This window comes from Saccopteryx leptura, chromosome X (genome assembly GCF_036850995.1).
Source record: "Saccopteryx leptura isolate mSacLep1 chromosome X, mSacLep1_pri_phased_curated, whole genome shotgun sequence".
Classification (NCBI taxonomy): domain Eukaryota; kingdom Metazoa; phylum Chordata; class Mammalia; order Chiroptera; family Emballonuridae; genus Saccopteryx; species Saccopteryx leptura.
Window position 1 is genome coordinate 35662348 of NC_089516.1, and position 18528 is coordinate 35680875.

Sequence of the window (18528 nt, forward strand, 5' to 3'; positions counted from 1 at the left end):
AGGGTCACTCAGACCGTCCTGGCCTTCGGCACCGGCAACCCGACGGCCTCGGCCTGGGTTTTCAGCCTGCATGGCTGGCTCCTCAGCCTTTCCTTCCGACTTCTGAGCGCCAGCAGTTCCTGCCACCAGTTTCCAGAAACTTTTCTTGCGAGGCCCCTGGGCAAGTGACTGTTTCCCGCGCAGCGTACAGCAACGCGGGAGTGAGGCTCCGTCTGAAGCCCCGCCGCTTCAGGAGCTCCGCCCCTTCCAGGCGTCCCGCACTTGGACTTCCCAGAGCGCCTGCGCAAACAGGTCTGTCCGCCATTTCCTTCGGCGGGTTGAGGGAGCCGTCCAGGTCGAGTAGGCCTCTGAAGGCTGCAGGGAAGTTGCAGCTGCCATGCAGGCTGTAGACGAAGATGTAGGTCTTAGAGCCGGTGCAGGGGGCAGCCTCAGCGACCCTGAAGACCAAGGTGGCCCTGCGGGCCCTGACAGCCGTGGTCCCCCCGGGGTCCTAGAAGGCCACGCTGGTCCTGGCGGCCCCCAGTGCCGGGGTGACCTTGGTGCCTCTGACAACCAGGGTGGCGCTAGTGGCCTGGGTGGCCCTGGAGACGGAGAAGGGATGAGGTCGGCAGCCGTCGGTGCTCCCACTGATGCAGGGGCAGCACAAGCGTCAGGGCCACGTAGAGAAGCAGCGTCATCAGTGGCTGTAAGACCACGAAACCGGAAGATGGTCTTGTATCCTTTCCAATGAGCCCCTGAGGCCTAGAGGCCAAGGGATGGTCAGGGATGCCCTGCAAGTCCAGGGCTGGCTTTCGGGGACAGGGCAAAGGGCAGCCTGGAGGAGTCCAAAGTGGGAGCGTGCAGGGGAACCTGCGGTAGCCTGGTGGGAAGGGAGTGGACACCCGAGGAGGCTGGAGGGTGGGAAGCAGGCCTGAGGGAGTGGGGAGGTCGGACAGGATGGAGCGAGTGAGGAGGGAGGCAGGCCAGCGTGGCCTGAACTGGCTCGACTGGGCGGTGTTATGGGACCAGGTGGGGGGTGTGGGGGCGGTGGCGGTGGGGAGTGGGGGTGCATGACCTGAGGGGAGGCCTGGGGTGACAGCCACCCTCTGAGGAATAGGGAAGTCTGAGGGAGACACTGGCAAATTCAAGTTCAGTTGCCGGTGGTGCCTTAACCCCCTCTCCCTCCAGCAAGCTCAGGGTGCATTTCCGGTGTCCCGTGGAGGCAGAGATTGCCCGCAGGGCCATGGACCAACCCCTCCAACAGCACCAGCCAACTGTTCGAAAGGAGTTCAAAGTGAAGGGCAGAGTCCTGGCTGTGTCAGTCCTAGAAGGGGCCAAGATGGGGGAGGGGAGGGCAGGCGTTCAGGGCCTAAGAGCCAGTCTTAGGTGGAGAAGGGCTCTGTAATGGATACAAGGAGACACACAAGTGTTAGGTCTCAGGAAGGGGTGTGGTGTGCTGGGTGGAAGAGACGGTCATCACCTTTAACTTGATGTTTACCCCCCACTTTTAGCAGATGGACTGCAGAAGACCCTGGTCTCCTCCAAGTTTCTGTCAACGCCTTCTTAGAAAAGTTCCGCGTGGTGATGCGGAACATTCGGTGCATTTGGCCTTAGTTTCCACCACGGCTCACCTGGGGAAAGGGGCTGGGACCTAACCTGTGACCCCCTACTGGGCAACGCACAGGGACTTGGGGCCTGGAGTAGCGCCTCTCTTTTCCAGGGGCCTCGTTGTTTCCCCCTATTGGCATTATGCTCTCTAAGCCCACTTGCTTTGCTTCCCTGTTGCTTGAAGAATGGGATGATTAAAGGTTTGTACAGCAGAAAACAAAGCTGAGCTAGCGCTCTGTGTCTGAGTTTCTTTTCACCTACTGCACCTGCACATTTTCTCGCCTTTGTGCTCATGTTGGAGAGGTGGGGAGGTTCCCGGATTCACATACTGGTACAAAGCACTTGAAGGCAGTTAGGAAATGGAAGGAAACGAAAATCAATTCTGTCCTGATATCGTCATTAACTACTGTCAACATTTTGGAATGCTTTTGTAGTTTTGTGCTTGTATTTGTACATTAAGTGGCTAATAATAATACAAATGTATAAGATTATTAATAGTGTGATTTTGCAAGTTTAGCATTAATTTCCCATGAAAATATTTCATTGAACATATGAACATTATCTTCTTTAAAGAAAGTTTTTATTTTCCCCTCAGAGAGACTGTTTAGTGAGGTCTGGGGACAAGGGACAACCCTGTAACAAAACACTTAACACTGTCCCCTGCAGGGACAGGTAAGACAGGAGAGAAGACTTCCAAGGAGGGGTTGTCTTTGCAGTTGGCTGAGGGAAGGGGCAGAATGTTCCCAGGGCCCTCTGAGGGCATGGGGGAGACTGGACCCTGGGAATGGAGTGGGGAAGTCCAGGAGCTGGAGGATGAACCCCAGGAGGAGGTGAGTAGACCCCAGGAGGCTGGAGGGTAGACTTCAACATATGGGGAGGGTGGACCCTAGCAGAGGGAAGATAGACCCCAGAGGTCGCTGGGTGGACTGCTGGTCTGGCGGATGGATCCCGGGAGCTGGATGTTGGGCCCCACATGTTGGTGGGTGGGCCACTGGTGCTGGCAGGTGGACCTTGAAAGCTGGAGGGGGTCACCTGGGGAGATCTGGGGACCCTCAGGATGCAAGCCCACTGGGCAGCATGGGGGGCAGCGGCAGGCCGCCCAGCTGGGGCAGAGACAAACACTGGGCTTGACAGCTGCTTCCCACCAGGAGGCCCTGTGAGGAGGCTCGGCAGGGAGGTGGCTTCTCCATCTTGAAATGGAAGTGAAGGAAGAACTGTTTGTTTTACCAATTCCAGTGAGCCAAACCTTGCTCTGGGCCTTGTCAGTCTCCCAAAATGCACCTGAAAGGCGATGGTCTTGTTGACCCAGCCGCCGTCAGCAGTTACTGACAGCACGGCTCTGTGGAATCGATCCTCTGCTCGTAGGCAGACAGGAAGCTGTAGCTTACTTAGCATGATGCCCTCGACGATCTCAGGGTAGTAGATCTGGAAGAGTAGGCTCTGCTGGCCCATCTCTGTGTCCCTCTGCTTGGTCACTGTGTAGACCAGCTGGCCAATCTTCACAAACTTCTTTACCTCCACCTTCACCTTCTCTGGTGCCAGCTGCATGCGGGGCTCCTTAGCCTCCGTGGTTGCTTCTGGGGCCAGGTTGGTCTAGTGCGGATCCCCAACCTGTTACACAGGGGGCCAGTTAACTGTCCCTCCAACCATTGGAGGGCCGGACTATAAAAAAACTATGAACAAATCCTTATGCACACTGCACATATCTTATGTTGAAGTGAAAAAACAAAACAGGAGCAAATACAATATTTAAAATAAAGAACAAGTAAATTTAAATCAACAAACTGACCAGTATTTCAATGGGAACTAACTATGCTTTTCTCACTGACCACCAATGAAAGAGGTACTCCTTCTGGAAGAGCGGCAGGGGCCGTATAAATGGCCTCAGGGGGCCGCATGCAGGCCGCGGGCCGTAGTTTGGGGACCCTTGGTTTAGTGTATAAGAGAAAAAACTCAGGCACACTAAAATAACGATTCAGTGGCGGCTAGAGTTGTTTCAGGTAGGTGAGAAAAGGTGCTGGGACCAGGGTTAAGTGTTATCGGGGGTTTCAGTTACCTTTAACATAGCTTTTATCCTGCAATCTTGCTAATGTCACTGATGAGTTTTAGTCACTCTTTTGTAGTTCCCACTGGATTTTCTCCACAGATAAAGTTTTTCTCCTTCCTTATAATTGGGGTGTTTTCTTTTGATTAATTTATCTCCTCATAATGGGTTGATTTTTCTGATGCTTGGTATACCTTGTAACTTTTTTGCCAGCAGTGAGCATTTTTGGCCCACATCTAAGTTTATGCTAAACGAAGTGACTCATGATGAGCCCCTAAGATAGTTGTAGGATGGGAGCTGACCGTGCCAGAGTGACCACTTATGTGGTTAGAGAGTTGAGGCTTTGAACCAGGTGATATCAGTGTGACCTCCAGGAAGGAAAGGGTGCCTGGAGATTGAATTCAATCATGCCTGCAGAATGAACCCTAATGAAACACTCTGGACACGAGCTCCGGAGAGCTTCCTGGTTGATGATACCCATTGATATGCTGCAAGAGTGACACACCCTGAGGACGTGGGAGCTTTGTGTCTGGGACTCTCCCAGACCTGACATCTCTTCACTGGTTTACCTTCATTTGCAACTTTTATAATAAAATTGTAACAGTGAGTGTAGTGTTTTCCTGAGTTTTGTGAGATGTTCTAGTGATTTACTGAACCTGAGGGAGTAGTGGAAACCGCTGAATTTTGAGCAATTGGTCAGAAGGTGGGTGATCTGAAAATCCTAGAGATTGCAAACGTTGTCTGCAGTGAGGGGAGTCTTGTGGAAAACGGTGGTCTCCACATGGCAACTCTGATCTAAGTCCAGGGAGCGTCAGAATCGTGCTGTAGTACATTGGTCTTCAGCTCCAGTGTTCCCCTTAGGCGGGCCGTCCCAAGCTCTAGGCTGGCCAGCGGGAAGTTAGCAAGTTCACTTGGCTCTCCCACCTAATCCACATTCTTCCCAATCAGTTTTATCGAGTGGTGGGATTCAGCCTGCTTGCACCGGTTTGGCAGAATCGATACCTACTTTTTTGTTGATTTTGGCGAACCGGTTGTTAAAATGGCGCATGTAATTAGGGTTCTCTCTAAGGTGGGCGCCTGGGCAGCTGCCCAATGTAGAAATCACAAGTTTACATTCCTTACTCTTTGTTAACGTTCATCTGCGCAACAGCGTATTCTAAGCACCCGTGTTAATGTTCATTCTGTCCACAGGTGAAAAAAATTGATGAAACTATGTTTGTAATATTTATTCATTTCATAAAACTCCTGACACCTTTGATGAAATATTACATTTCAATTCCCTCACATTTGTTACTTTGTAAACAAGTTGTCATTGGAAATACTTTGAATAACAGTTTTATTGTTTTTGTCAGGTATTTTTTTTTCTACAGTGACAGAGAGTCAGAGAGAGGGATAGACAGGGACAGACAAATAGGAACAGAGAAAAATGAGAAGCATCAATCATTACGTTTTCATTGTGACACCTTAGTTCTGGTGTCGGGAAACTTTTTGGCTGAGAGAGCCATGAACGCCACATATTTTAAAATATAATTCCATGAGAGCCATACAACGACCTGGGTACGTTAGGCATTACCCAATAAAAATTTGGTGTTGTCCTGGAGGACAACTGTGATTGGCTCCAGCCACCAAGAACATGAGTGGTAGGAAATGAATGCATTGTAATACATGAGAATGTTTTATATTATTAACGTTATTATGTTTTTATTAAAGATTCGTCTGCGAGCCAGATGCAGCCATCAAAAGAGCCACATCTCGCTCACGAGCCATAGGTTTCCCACCCCTGCCTTAATTGTTCATTGATTGCTTTCTCATATGTGCCTTGACCATGGGTCTTCAGCAGACTGAGTAACCCATTGCTCAAGCCAGCGACCTTGGGTCCAAGCTGGTGAGCTTTGCTCAAACCAGATGAGTCCGCGCTCAAACTGGCGACCTTGGGGTCTCGAACTGGGTCATTTGCATCCCAGTCCAATGCTCTATCCACTGTGCAACCACCCGATCAGGCTTGTCAGGTAGAAAGCAGGCATAGGCAGTGTGGTCAGATATGTGAAGGAAACCCGAAGGAACATACTGAGTGATCATCTAGTGTTGGCTTCTGCGAATGTTCACATCACAACAAGATCATGAATTAAGCAGACCCACCTAACAGTCTGAAAAAAAGGGCAGAATTGCAATCAGTCGGACATCTAGATGGCTCTGACTCCCACCACTGCAAACAATGCTGTGATGAGCACCCTCATACATAACCCTTAAGGGGATAGGTGACACATTCCCAGGAGCAGAACTGCTGTGTTTTAGGGATGGGCATCCTTATTTGACGGAGTCACGTCAGGGTGCTCTTTGCTGTGGCTGTTCTCATCTCCACTTCCACTACGTACTTGGGAACTTGGGGGGTTTACTCCTTTGTAACTAGACTGTTCATATCCTTTGCCCATTTAAAGTTAAAGAAAGGTTTTGGCCCTGGATGGTTTGCTCAATGGTAGAGCTGGGCTTGGCCTGTGGAAGTCCCAGGTTCAAGTCCAGATCAGGGCACACGGGAGAAGTGACCATCAGCTTCTCCATCCCACCCCCTCCACTACAGACAACATTTGCAACCTCTGGGGTTCTCAGACAACCTACTTTCTGACCAACTGCTAAAAATTCAGGGGTTTCCACTTCTTTCTCAGGTTCAATAAATCACTAGAACTTCTCACACTGGCTGATGCTCTACCACTGAACTAACCGGCCAGGGCCCATTTCCACATACATTTTAGAATCAGAAGTTTGTCAACTTCTGCAAATTCAAGATTTTTATTAGCTTTACACAAAATTTATGGAATAATGTGGTGAGAATGCTGGGTCTTCCAGTCCATGAACATGACATGCTTGTCCACTATGTAGGTTTTCTTTCATTTCTGTTATCAACAGTTTTTAGTTTTCCTTTAAAATTTTTTCACATATTTTATTAAGTGCATCACTAAGTATTTCATGTTTTGGGGTACCATTACAAATGACAGTGATTTTTAAATTTTCACTTTTATTTCTTGTAGATAAGATATGTTTTTAAGTAGAGAGAGGGAAAAAGAAAGAGAGGGTTGGGGAACAGACAGGGTCAGACAGACAGGAAAGGAGAGAGATGAGAAGCATCAACTCATAGTTGCAGCATTGATTGTTTCATAGTTGTTCACTGATTGCTTTCTCATACAAGCCTTGTGTGTGTTGGGGGGGGGAGCTTCAGCTGAGCCATTGACCCCTTGCTTGGGGCCAGCTACCTTGGACTCAAGCCAATGACGTTGGGCTTCAAGCCAGCGACCTCTGGGTTCCAGTCAGTGACCTTGGGGTTTCGAACCTGGGTCCTCAGAGTCCCAGGCCATCGCTCTATCTGCTGTACCACCGCCTGACCAGGCATAGATGGGATTTTCTACATACGGTAACATGTCATCTCTGAATAAAGATGATTCTGTTTCATTTTTTCCCAATTTCTATGAGTTTGATTTCTCTTTCTTTCGTAGTGCACTGCCTATGACTTCCAGGACAATGATGAAAAGAATTCTATCTCTTACCATTAAGTATCATGTCAGCTGTAGGACTTTTTGTAGATTCCCTTTTTCAGGTTAAGAGAGGTTCCTTCTAGTTGTACAGTTCTGAGTGGTTTTCATCATGAGTGGTTGTTGAGTATTGTCAAATGCATTTCCTGCATCTATGGAAATGATCATTTTTTGTCCCATATTTTCTTAATATTGTGAATGACACGGGTTCATTTTTTTTTTTTTTTTTTGTATTTTTCTGAAGCTGGAAACGGGGAGAGACAGTCAGACATTCTCCCACATGCACCCAACCGGGATCCACCCGGCACGCCCATCACGGGCGAAGCTCTGCTCACCAGGGGGCGATGCTCTGCCCACCAGGGGGCGATGCTCTGCCCCTCCAGGGCGTCGCTGTGCCACGACCAGAGCCACTCTAGCGCCTGGGGCAGAGGCCAAGGAGCCATCCCCAGCGCCCAGGCCATCTTTGCTCCAATGGAGCCTTGGCTGCGGGAGGGGAAGAGAGAGACAGACAGGAAGGAGGGGGGGAGGGGGGGAGAAGCAAATGGGCGCTTCTCCTATGTGCCCTGGCCGGAAATCGAACCCGGGTCCCCCGCACGCCAGGCCGACACTCTACCGCTGAGCCAACCGGCCAGAGCCACGGGTTCATTTTTTTCATGTGAAACCAATATTTTATTTTTGAGCTAAATCTCACTTGGTCATCATGATGTATCATCTTCTTTATATAATGCAAAATTAAATTTGCTAATATTTATTTAAGTTGTGTGTGTGTGTACAACTTCGTGAAGAATATTGGTCTATGGATTTCTTTTCTCGCAATGTCTTCTTCTTTTTTGGGTATTATGTAATGCTGGCCTCATAAAATAATTTGGGAAGTGTTTCCCCTCATCTACTTTCTGAAAGAATTGGCAATATTTCTTCTTTAAGTATTTGATAGTATTCACTAATTAAGCCATGTGAGCCTGGGGTTTTCTGTTCCATTTCTTTAATAGATTTAGGAATATTTATGTTTTCTACTTCTCCTTGTGTCAGTTTAGGTAATGTGGGTCATTCAGGGAGTTTATCCATTTCATCTAAATTAGCAAATTTGTTCACAAATATTGTTCCTAATATGCTCTGGTTACACTTTTTATCAGGTTTATTGGTATTAAAAAAGCATTCGGTCTCATGGATATTTCTCTATCGTTTGTTCATCTTACATTTCATTTATGTCTGCTCTTATCTTCATCATTTCTTTCTTAGTTACATATTAAGATTTCAATTTGCTCTTCTATGTCTGATTTTCTGCAATAAGTTTCTATCAATTACTAAAAGAAGAGTGTTAAAATATTTACCTCTGACTGTGGATTTATCTATTTCTCCTTTCTTTCCTGTGTGTTTTGTTTCATGCATTTTGAAGCTCTGTTATTTGTAGTGATATATATTTAAAATTATTATGTCTTTCTCACAAGCTCACCCCTTTATCATTATCAAATGTTCTCCATCCCATCATATTTCTTGTCCTGAAGTGTACTTGGCCTGCTATAAATAGAATCACTCAAACTTTCTTATGTTTATACTTTGCATGGCATATCTTTATCCATCTTATTATCATATCGATATTTTCATACTTAACATGGATTTCTTATACTTAGCATATAGTTTTGTTTTACCTTTTTTTCTAGTCTGACAATCTCTGCTTTCTAATTGCAGCATTTGGACCATTTACATTAATGTAATTAGTGATATGGCTGAGGTTATATCTAGCTTTCTGCTATTCATTTTATATTCCTTCCAGGTATTCTGTGTTCTTTTCATCTTTGCATGACTTTTTTAGATTGAATAATTTTTAGAATTGTACTTTATCTCCAATATATATTTAGGTCTAGTGTTTCTGTGTTTTTTATAGACTACTTTCAAGTAATTTAAAGTCATTTCACATGTAATGTAAGGACATTACAACAATATACTTCCAATCACCCACTCGTGTCTTTTGTACTATTGCTGTCACACATTTCATTTGTACAGAGGTTATAAACCCCATACTATGTTGTCAATGTTTTTGCTATAAACAGTTTGCAATGACTTAAAGAAATTTTAAAATGAGAAAAATTACTTGACCTTCGCCTACATATTTTCCACACTTCTAGGACCTTTCGTTCCTTCAAGTTTCCATTTGGTATCATCCTTCCTTGTGGAGAATGTCCTTAACATTTCTTAGAGTGCAGGCTTTCTGCTGACCACAAATAATCACTGCTTCTGTGTGTCTGGAAAAGCCTTTATTTTGTTTTCCTTTTTATTGAGGCAAAATTGATATACACGAGAGTAACCGTTTTAAAGCGAACAATTATTAATTCAGTAGCATTTAATACTTTCATATGTAAAAGAATTTCATCATGCCTGATGATCAGGGAGGAAAGGAGAGGGCGTATCACAGAGGACCTGGTAGGCCGCTGGGAGGACATTGGTTTTGGCTCTGAGTGATATGGGAGGCACTGAAAGGTTTCGGGAAGGAGGAGGAGGGACCTCACTGATGTGTTATCACTGATCCTGAACTGGAGCTCTGCTGGGTTGGTGATGGAGAAATAATGGCGCCATTTCAGATAATTACAAGGTCCAGGGTCATTTATTCAGGGAGAAGTTTCTGAGGGGTTGACTTTGATATCCTTACAGGGGTGAACACACTGTGACTTCAAGGTCGGCACACCTTCTCTTGGTGCGGGGGCTGATGGGGTTACCATTTCCATTCTCCTGGCCTCTACCTTACCACTGGCTTCTGGAGCCTAACCTTGTTACTCTCATTCTGAGACTTTCCTGTAAGCTTGAAACCTGTCTTCTTTGTCTCTGGGCCTTCTTTCAACCCCACTCCCCTTTGTAAATTGGAACTCCAAACTTAGACCCTCATCTGTCCCTGAGTTGGACTCCATAGGTGCAGGTTTTTGTGTGTGGTTTCTTGCAGCTGGAAAAATGGGACTGTAGCGTCCCAGTTTCATCTGGAAGGGTTGACGGACACAGGGAGTTGAGGCCCTTATGCTTTTCCATCTTTCTGCCGGGCTACACAGTGGCTATGGTTGGGAACCTGGGCATTGTCAGCCTTATTGTAATGGACTCCCGACTCCACCCTCCCATGTGCTGCTTCTCAGTGAGCCTGTCACTGCCAGGCACTGCTCATATCCCCAACATGGTGCCATGGGCTCTGGTGCATCCGCTGGCACCAGTGCGGACCATGCCGTCACACTTGTCTTACCCAGATGCTCTTGGTCCACTTCCTGGCATCTTGGGAGTGCTTCCTGCTCACAGCCATGTCCTATGATCACTATGCAGCCATGTGCTAGCCACTGCACTACCTAGCCCTCATGAGGTAAAGGACCCCGACAAGACCAGCTTAAATCTCTTGCCTTCTTGCCTCGATCAACACACTCACCCACTCCACCCTTGCAGCTCTACTGAAGTTCTGCGGGCCTCACCTTTCACCCACTTCTTCTGTGACCTTCTTCCGCTGCTCAAACTCTCTTGCTCCAGCACGCAGGCAAATAACCTTGCCCTGTTCTTCCCCAGTTTCCTGGTGGCTCTTGCACCCTGCGCCCTGGTTGGGATCTCCCATCTACACGTTGTCGCTGCTCTTCTCAAGATTCGATCTGCTGAGGGGCAAAGAAAGGTTTTTTCCACCTGTGGCACTGACATCACTGTGGTCTGTATTTTCTTTTCTATTCTCTCTTTTTTGTTGTTGTTGTATTTTTCTGAAGCTGGAAACAGGGAGAGACAGTCAGACAGACTCCCGCATGCGCCCAACCAGGATCCACCCGGCACGCCCACCAGAGGCGAAGCTCTGCCCACCAGGGGGCAATGCTCTGCCCCTCCAGGGCGTCACTCTGTTGCGACCAGAGCCACTCTAGCACCTGGGGCAGAGACCAAGAAGCCATCCCCAGCGCCCGGGCCATCTTTGCTCCAATGGAGCCTTGGTTGCGGGAGGGGAATAGAGAGACAGAGAGGAAGGAGAGGGGGAGGGGTGGAGAAGCAGATGGGCGCTTCTCCTGTGTGCCCTGGCCGGGAATCGAACCCGGGACTTCTGCACGCCACGCCGACGCTCTACCACTGAGCCAACCGGCCAGGGCCTTCTATTCTCTTTTTGAAGGTATTTTTATTTATTGACTTCAGTGGGAGATGAAGAGGAACGGGGGGCAGGAACATAGATCCATTCCTCTATGTGCCCTGTCCCAGGGTTCAAACCAGCAACCTCTGCTCTTCGGGTAATGCTGAGTCTAACCCACCAAGCTATCTGGCCGGGGCTGTGGTCTGTATTTTCTGTATCACTTCAGCCCACTGCTACATCCTTCCCAGCTCTCCATACTCTGGCTTGCGGGACTGAGTGCTCTCTGTGATGTATGTGGTCCTCACTCCCATGCTCAACCCCATCATCTACACCAGAGGTAGTCAACCTTTTTATACCTACCGCCCACTTTTGTTTTTCTGTTATAGTAAAATTTTCTAACCGCCCACTGGTTCCACAGTAATGGTGATTTATGAAGTAGGGAAGTAACTTTACTTTATAAAATTTATAAAGCAGAGTTACAGCAAGTTAAAGCATATAATAATAATTACTTACCAAGTACTTTATGTTGGATTTTCGCTAAGTTTGGCAGAATAAATTTTTATAAAACAACTTACTATAGTTAAATCTATCTTTTTATTTATATTTTGGTTGCTCTGCTAGCGCCCACCATGAAAGCTGGAATGCCCACTAGTGGGCGGTAGGAACCAAGTTGACTACCACTGCTCTACACTCTGAAAAACAAGGAGATGAGGAGGGCTCTGTTTAAGGTCCCTGGGGAAGAACGCCTCCTGGGCAGGAGTCACATCAAGTCAAGGCCACACTCCTTTTCCACAGTGGGACTGGCACGTGCCTGGTGCCTTGTGGGTGAGTCCGGTAACACAGGAGCTTGGAATTTAATGTAGATGGTCTGCTTGATGAGTCCTATTTTGTGTCCCAGGGTTTCCCCCATTCCAGCAAATATCATATATCTCTCTTGCATACTTTTTATTCTAAAACATTGTTTTCCATTGATGGAAGTAAAACATGGTCATCGGATAAGTTGTGCAGTTAGAGAAACTGATAGAATGATGGGAAAATAGGCTTCACACTCTTACCACCCACAGAGAGCCACTGTGAACATTTTGATTTCCTCCAGGTTTCTTTTTGAACTACAAATGTGTCACGTGATTATTTACAGCAGGGAAACACAGTTGGAATCAGAATGTATTTACAGTTCTGGATGCTTTGATACTTTCAATGTTTTTTCAACTGTAATATAGGCTTATTATAAAACCACTCATACTTTATAAAACGGTGTGTTGTTAGAAAGTAAAAATTTCTCATAATCTGAGTCTGTACTGACCATTATAAACAGTTTTTTCTGTTTTCCTCCAGATTTTTAAAGGATATATTAAACTGCATTTGTAACATATTATATTTTTTACATAAATAGGTCATACTACATCCAAATATGATGTTTACGATTCTTATTTTTTGAAGTTTATGTTCCTGTCATTTACAGTTTTCTTCTGGGTTGTTTGTTATTTTTATGTATTGATTTCTAAAAGGTATTTTTATTTACCAGCTGGAGCACCCAGGGCAAGACACATATGAGAAAGCAATCAATGAGCAACAAAAAACTGATGCTTCTCATCTCTCTCTCTCCCTGTCTGTCTGTCTCAGTGTCCCATTCTCTCATTCTTGCTAAAAAAAAAAAAAAAAAAAAAAAAAAAAAAAGAAATGCTTTTGAGATATGATTTCGGTTACTATACGGGCAGAGGTTTAAGATAAAAAAATGTTTTCTTTTGGGTATATTATGAAACGACTTGGTCTGCACTGCCCAAGTCATATCCTGAATCCTAATGTGACTGTGTTTGGAGATAGGGACTTTAAGGAGGTAATTAAGGTTAAATCAAGTCACCAGGGCTAGCTCTAATCCAACAGGACTGCTGTCACAGAAACAGGAGCGGACAGCCGCGGGCTCCTCTTTCTCTCCATACATGCAGAGGAAAAGCCATGTAAGGACACAGTCAGAAGGTACCTGTCTCTAACTCAAGGAGAAGCCCTTTACAGAAATCAACGCTGCTGGTAGCTTGATCTTGGACTTGGAGGCTCTAGAACTGTGAGAAAAATGAATTTCTGTTCTGTAAGCCACCTAGTCCATGGTATTTTGTTACGGTAGCCTTAGATCACAGACAGAGGCATAGCACAGAGACTGCAGCTTTGGTTCAAAACCACCACAAATAAAGGTAATATTTCAAAAAATTGAGTCAGAAATATTTCGTTTTCCCAGCACATATAAAACTTATGTTCATAGTATACTATAGTTTATTAGGTTTGCAAAATTATTATATCTAAAGAATCCATGTACATACCTCAATTTAATAATGTTTTATTGCTAAAAAAATTGCTAACCATCGTTAGAGCGTTCAGTGAGTCCTGCTATCTTGGTTGGTGATGGTTTTGCCTTGATATTGATGAAAATGCAGTATCTGTAAAGTGCAATAAAAGAGGCTTGCCTATACAGGGTGGGAAGTAAGAAAATGGACAATTCCACCTACTATTCGTTGGAGTTAAACTCGTGTGACCTTTCTGGAATGCGTTGGGGTAAATTGTATAATATATCTTTAAAAGGGCTTATTCTTTGATCCAACAGTTCCCGTTCTAAATATCTATTGTACAAAATGTGTTGCATAAAAAGAAATGCATCAGGGTATTCATTTTAGCCTTCTTTACGATTAAGAAAATTCAGAAACAACCTGAAGGCCTATATATGGACTGGTTAAAATGATCGCGGCATATACATTGTGCAGAATGCTATAGAGGCATTAAAAATAATGTGGAAGGCATAGGCGTCTCTATCTCCACTGTATGGCCCTTTCCTGAGCCAAATTTGGGAGCACTATCGAGAAGGGGACGGTCCTTCTCCTCGTCCCTTTCCTGCAGCTGCCCCTGGCAGTCCCACCTCTGCTCCTTGGGAGTCTTACCACAAAAGACATTTGTCCCATCTTCTGCTATAACATGGCTTGATCAGCAGGGAGACAATCCCTTAGCAAGAAAATAGGCTCATTTCTTCCTTGACATATGGGAGGTCCAAGTGTTGGGATCACAAAAAAAGGTTAAATGATAAATAAAACTGTGGTTTCTCAATTCAGTAGTAGTCAAGACTTTTCTATTGCAAGTGGGGAAGAAAAAGACAAAACAATCAAAATTATCCACACTGACTTGAGCCAAAGGGAGAGTTTCTGAGTCTATGTAACTGAAAGCGTAAGGGGTAGTACCTGGCTTTAGGCATGACTCTATCCAAGATTTAGTTGTCTGAGATTTGCCTTTCTTGCCCCGACTTCCCTTCTGTCCAATGCCTGCCTGCATGCCCTCTACCCCTGCAGGTGTCAGTGGGTGGATGAGATCACCATGGCTGAAGGAAAGCTGTGCTCTGATTGGTCAGGGAAAGGTACTGTGCATGCCTAGGAGGAATTAAGGATACTGGTACCAAGGAAAAAAGAGTGCATGTTTGGTGACAAAGCCAATAGATGTGGTAGAGATATTTCATCAAATTTAAAATCCATTTCTGATGTTTTAAAAGAACAAGGCTAGGAAAGATTATTTCCTAATCTAATAGAGCCAAACTATTTCTAAGTAACATAACAGAATCCCAGAACGAAGCTCAAGAGTAGGTTTGGAGACACAAATGTCACCCAAGTCAAAATTTCACAAAGTCTTCCACCTGATTAAGGTGCCAGGTACGCAAAGAAGCAAGAAAACTCGATCTTATTATGAGGAGAGAAATCAATCAGAAACAATCATCCAGATTGGAAAGAAAAAAATAAAACTGCCTTATCTGCAGACAATCTGATTACCTATGAAGAAAATCTGATGGAATCCTCAGGAGAGCTGCGAAAAGCATAGCAAGTTTGGCAAGGCTGCAGGAAACAAGGCACTGTATATTAGAGAGAGTTAACTCCTCCCCCAGACGCTTAACTAATCCTCTCAACACTCTTCTCCACTGATCTGAAATGTTAGTAAGCCACAGAATTCCAATTCTAGTGTTTCTGAGATGATTTACCTTCGTGTGCAAACTAAGTTTTGTTCTTTCTTCTTCCTTTCTTTACTTTTGGCCAAATCAGACCTACTGGTATAAGGACGTGGGCAAACTAGAATTCTTGTGGGAAGACACACTTTCTGGACAACAGCTGTGTAGTGTAGACCAACAGCCTTAAACAATAAACAGAAACATACATGTCTAACTCAGCAATACTACCTTCTGGAATAAGTCTTGAGGAAATAATCATTCAGGCAAAATCATATGGAAGAATTCTGTCGAATCATTATTTACATAAGGAATAATGGAAACATTTTCTTGCAGCCTCTTTGCTGCAGCAGATGGGGTCGTTGCCTAAGCATGATGGGATAAGTAACAGGATCCACAAATGCAGGGGAGCAGGCAAGTTGGAAATGGCTGATGCTCATGGTGTTTTCTGTGAGCCAGTTCAGAGTGTCCTTTGGGCTTAGACTATAAGGAAATGTATTGTTGACTGAGTGTGAAGTCCAGAGGGAGATGGTCACCATGCTGGTTTAGTTGTCCAATGAGGGGTCATCAAGGACCCAGGCCCCCTTTCCTGACACTCTTAACAGAATGTGGGTGTTCCTAGGTTTGCTGTTGGGACAGATCCCTCCTGCCTATGAAGAGCTTGTAACAATTGTGATAATGACAAAAAAAAGTGTTTTGGTGCCTAAACCCCCAGGCTACATTGTTGAGCTGCTGGAGGGCAGGGACCGAGTTTGTGCTTTTCTGTATCCCCCATGCTATGCCCAGTGCTTGGTATAGACAAGATGCTCCATCCTCTATTCATTTATTCACTCACTAATTATTTCTTGCTAAGTGCTTTGATGGAGAAGAATTCAAGCATCCGTGGCACTTAGCGCAGTGTGTGGGGTGTCAGTGCTGTCAGCAAACATTTTTCTTGAGATCATCGTCTCTGACCTGAGTCCCTGAATCACAGAGGCCTTGGTTCAGCAGGATATTGAAGGCTTTCATTCCATTAGCAATTAGGGTCTGAAGATAACCACAGCTCGTGCTCTAACGAACAGAGCAGAGTTCAATCACTGCTTACCGAATACCTGTTATGTGCCAGGTCCTGTGGTAACAGAGGTTCACCATGGTTCTTGCTTCACCAAGCCTCCAGGCCAGTCAGGGAGACAGACAAATAGTTTCAGTACTGGGTGATGAGTAAGCACGTGGGGCCACAGTGGACAGGCACCCGCCCTAGCCCGCAGGTCAGGTTAGAGGAGGGGCAGTCGGCACAGGCACAGGCTGCCAGGGGCAAGTGGCCCTTTAACCACTAGAAGTAGGAGAAGTGACCTGGCCCATAGTCTGGACTGGGGCACAGAGTGAAGGGTCCTAGTGAGGATCGTGAGCGGGATGGGAGTGCAGCAGGCCGCAGTGCCCCATCCCCCGACAGTGCTGCTGTTGTTGCTGCTGCTTTGGTTCGCTTTGTTGTATCCCAGGTGATCTCTAGGTCATTTTCTGATCATGCAGGATTCAGTCTGTGGGCAGGCTCTGCCTTTCCACTTCTTCCCTGTTCCTGGGGTTATAGATATGGGGTAGAGCATGGGAGTCACACTGGTGTAGATAAGGACACAATTTCGTCCTCTTCTGGGGTGTAGCATGACTTGGGATAAATGTAGCTGAATATCACACGGCCGTAGTGCAGAGGAGAGACCAGCAGGTGCCCGGCACAGGTGGAGAAGGCTTTGCCTCTGCCCTCAGTGAGTGGAATCTGAGGATGGCAGCGAAAGTGAACCCATAGGAGAGCAGTATCAGCAAGAAGGGAGTATTCAAGATGAGAACACAGACCAGGAAAACCGCAATCTCATTGTCTGCATGTCTCAGCAGGTTAGGAATAGCACAGCAGGGATGTCACAGGAGAAATGACTGATCTCGTGGGACTGACAAAAAAAGCAAGAGGGTTGTTAGTGTGGTAAGAGTGAGTGAGAGTGCAAAGCCGCTGACTTGTGCGAGAGCCAGCATGTGCAGGCAGAGGGCCCTGGTGATGGTGAGTGTGTCATGCAGGGGGTTGCAGATGGCTATGGGGCAGGCATAGGCCATCACGGCTAGGAGGGAACACCTTGCTCCTCCCTGAGCCATGAAGAGGTGCATTGGCAAGGCACAGCCCAGCATGGGCATCTGCTGGCTGCTGGACAGGAAATTGGCCCAGCATGTTGGGAACAATGACCAATATATACCAAATTTCAGTGGTGGACGGATTGCTAAGGAAGAAGTATACGGGGGCCTGGAGGCGGGAGTCAGTGACGGTAATGGCACAATGGCTGTGTGCCCTGTTAGGGTGACAAGATGCATGATGAAAGAGCCCAAAAAGAAAGATTTTCTGTCCAGCCAGGTCCCCAAAGCCCAAGATAATATCCTCTGAGCATAAGGTGTGCTTTTTCTGCAGTGGGGCCATCCTATATTCCCCTCTGTAGAGATCCTGGGCTGGAAAAGGCAGTCTTCTAGCAATTCTCCAAGTTGTGGGCCACCCGGAGCGCTTTGCACAGATGGGAGTATAGCGTCCCCTTCAGGGCCCGGAACCCACTCTGCCAGGTTTCTGGAATTCGGCCCTCTGCTCACTGAGAATACAGACCTGTGCATTGTGATATCACTTATTTCACCTGTTAGTTTACAAGAATGAAACAAGATAAGTAAAGTGCACACATGGGGTTGTTTTTCACAGACATTAAGGATAGTCTTTCTGTCTACATGTTCAAGAGTTGTCTGGAGGGGAGATGCTGAGGTCGAGGCTACTAAATAGATAAAAATAGAGGAAACTGGCCCTCCAGGGTGATTGACCTCAGGGGAATTCCTGTAGGATATAAGTTCTGCCATGTTGATATTAAACACACTTTTGTCCTGGCCGTATGGATCAGTTGGTTAGAGCGTCGTCTGGATAGGCAGAGATCGCCAGTTCTTTCCCTGGTCAGAGCATAAAAAAACGTAGTGATATTTTTTGTATCTCTTCCCTCTCCTTTTTCTGCCTGGTGTCAATAAGTTTATTTTCAAAAGAAAAAATAACAATGACACTTTTTTTTGGATATTATTTATTTATTTGTTATTTAGACAATTAATTTTTACAGGATGACATTGATCAATTAGAGTACACAGATTCAGAGAAACCATCTCCGGGTCATTTTGATTATGATGCATACCTATCACCCGAAGTCAACTTTTCTTCTGTAACCTTCCATTTGGTTTTCTTTGTGCCCCTCCTCACACCCCACCTCCTCCCTCTCCTCTTTTCCCCTCCCCCTGGTAACCACCACACCCTTGTCCATGTCCATAAGTCTCATTTTTATGTCCCACCTATGTA

The 18528-nt window shown here is 45.9% G+C and overlaps 1 protein-coding gene and 1 pseudogene across 1 annotated transcript; one reads left to right on the plus strand and one right to left on the minus strand.

Moving 5' to 3' along the window:
• The first annotated feature begins 376 nt into the window (after positions 1 to 376).
• Positions 377 to 1593, plus strand: LOC136386299 (EKC/KEOPS complex subunit LAGE3-like). The gene is made up of 3 exons (XM_066357786.1): positions 377 to 714; positions 1168 to 1296; positions 1491 to 1593. Exons 1-3 carry the CDS (start codon positions 377 to 379, stop codon positions 1591 to 1593), a joined length of 570 nt encoding a protein of 189 aa, XP_066213883.1.
• A 585-nt stretch (positions 1594 to 2178) lies between these two features.
• LOC136386300 (splicing factor 3A subunit 2-like) lies at positions 2179 to 17273 on the minus strand (annotated as a pseudogene).
• Between the last annotated feature and the right edge of the window lie 1255 nt (positions 17274 to 18528).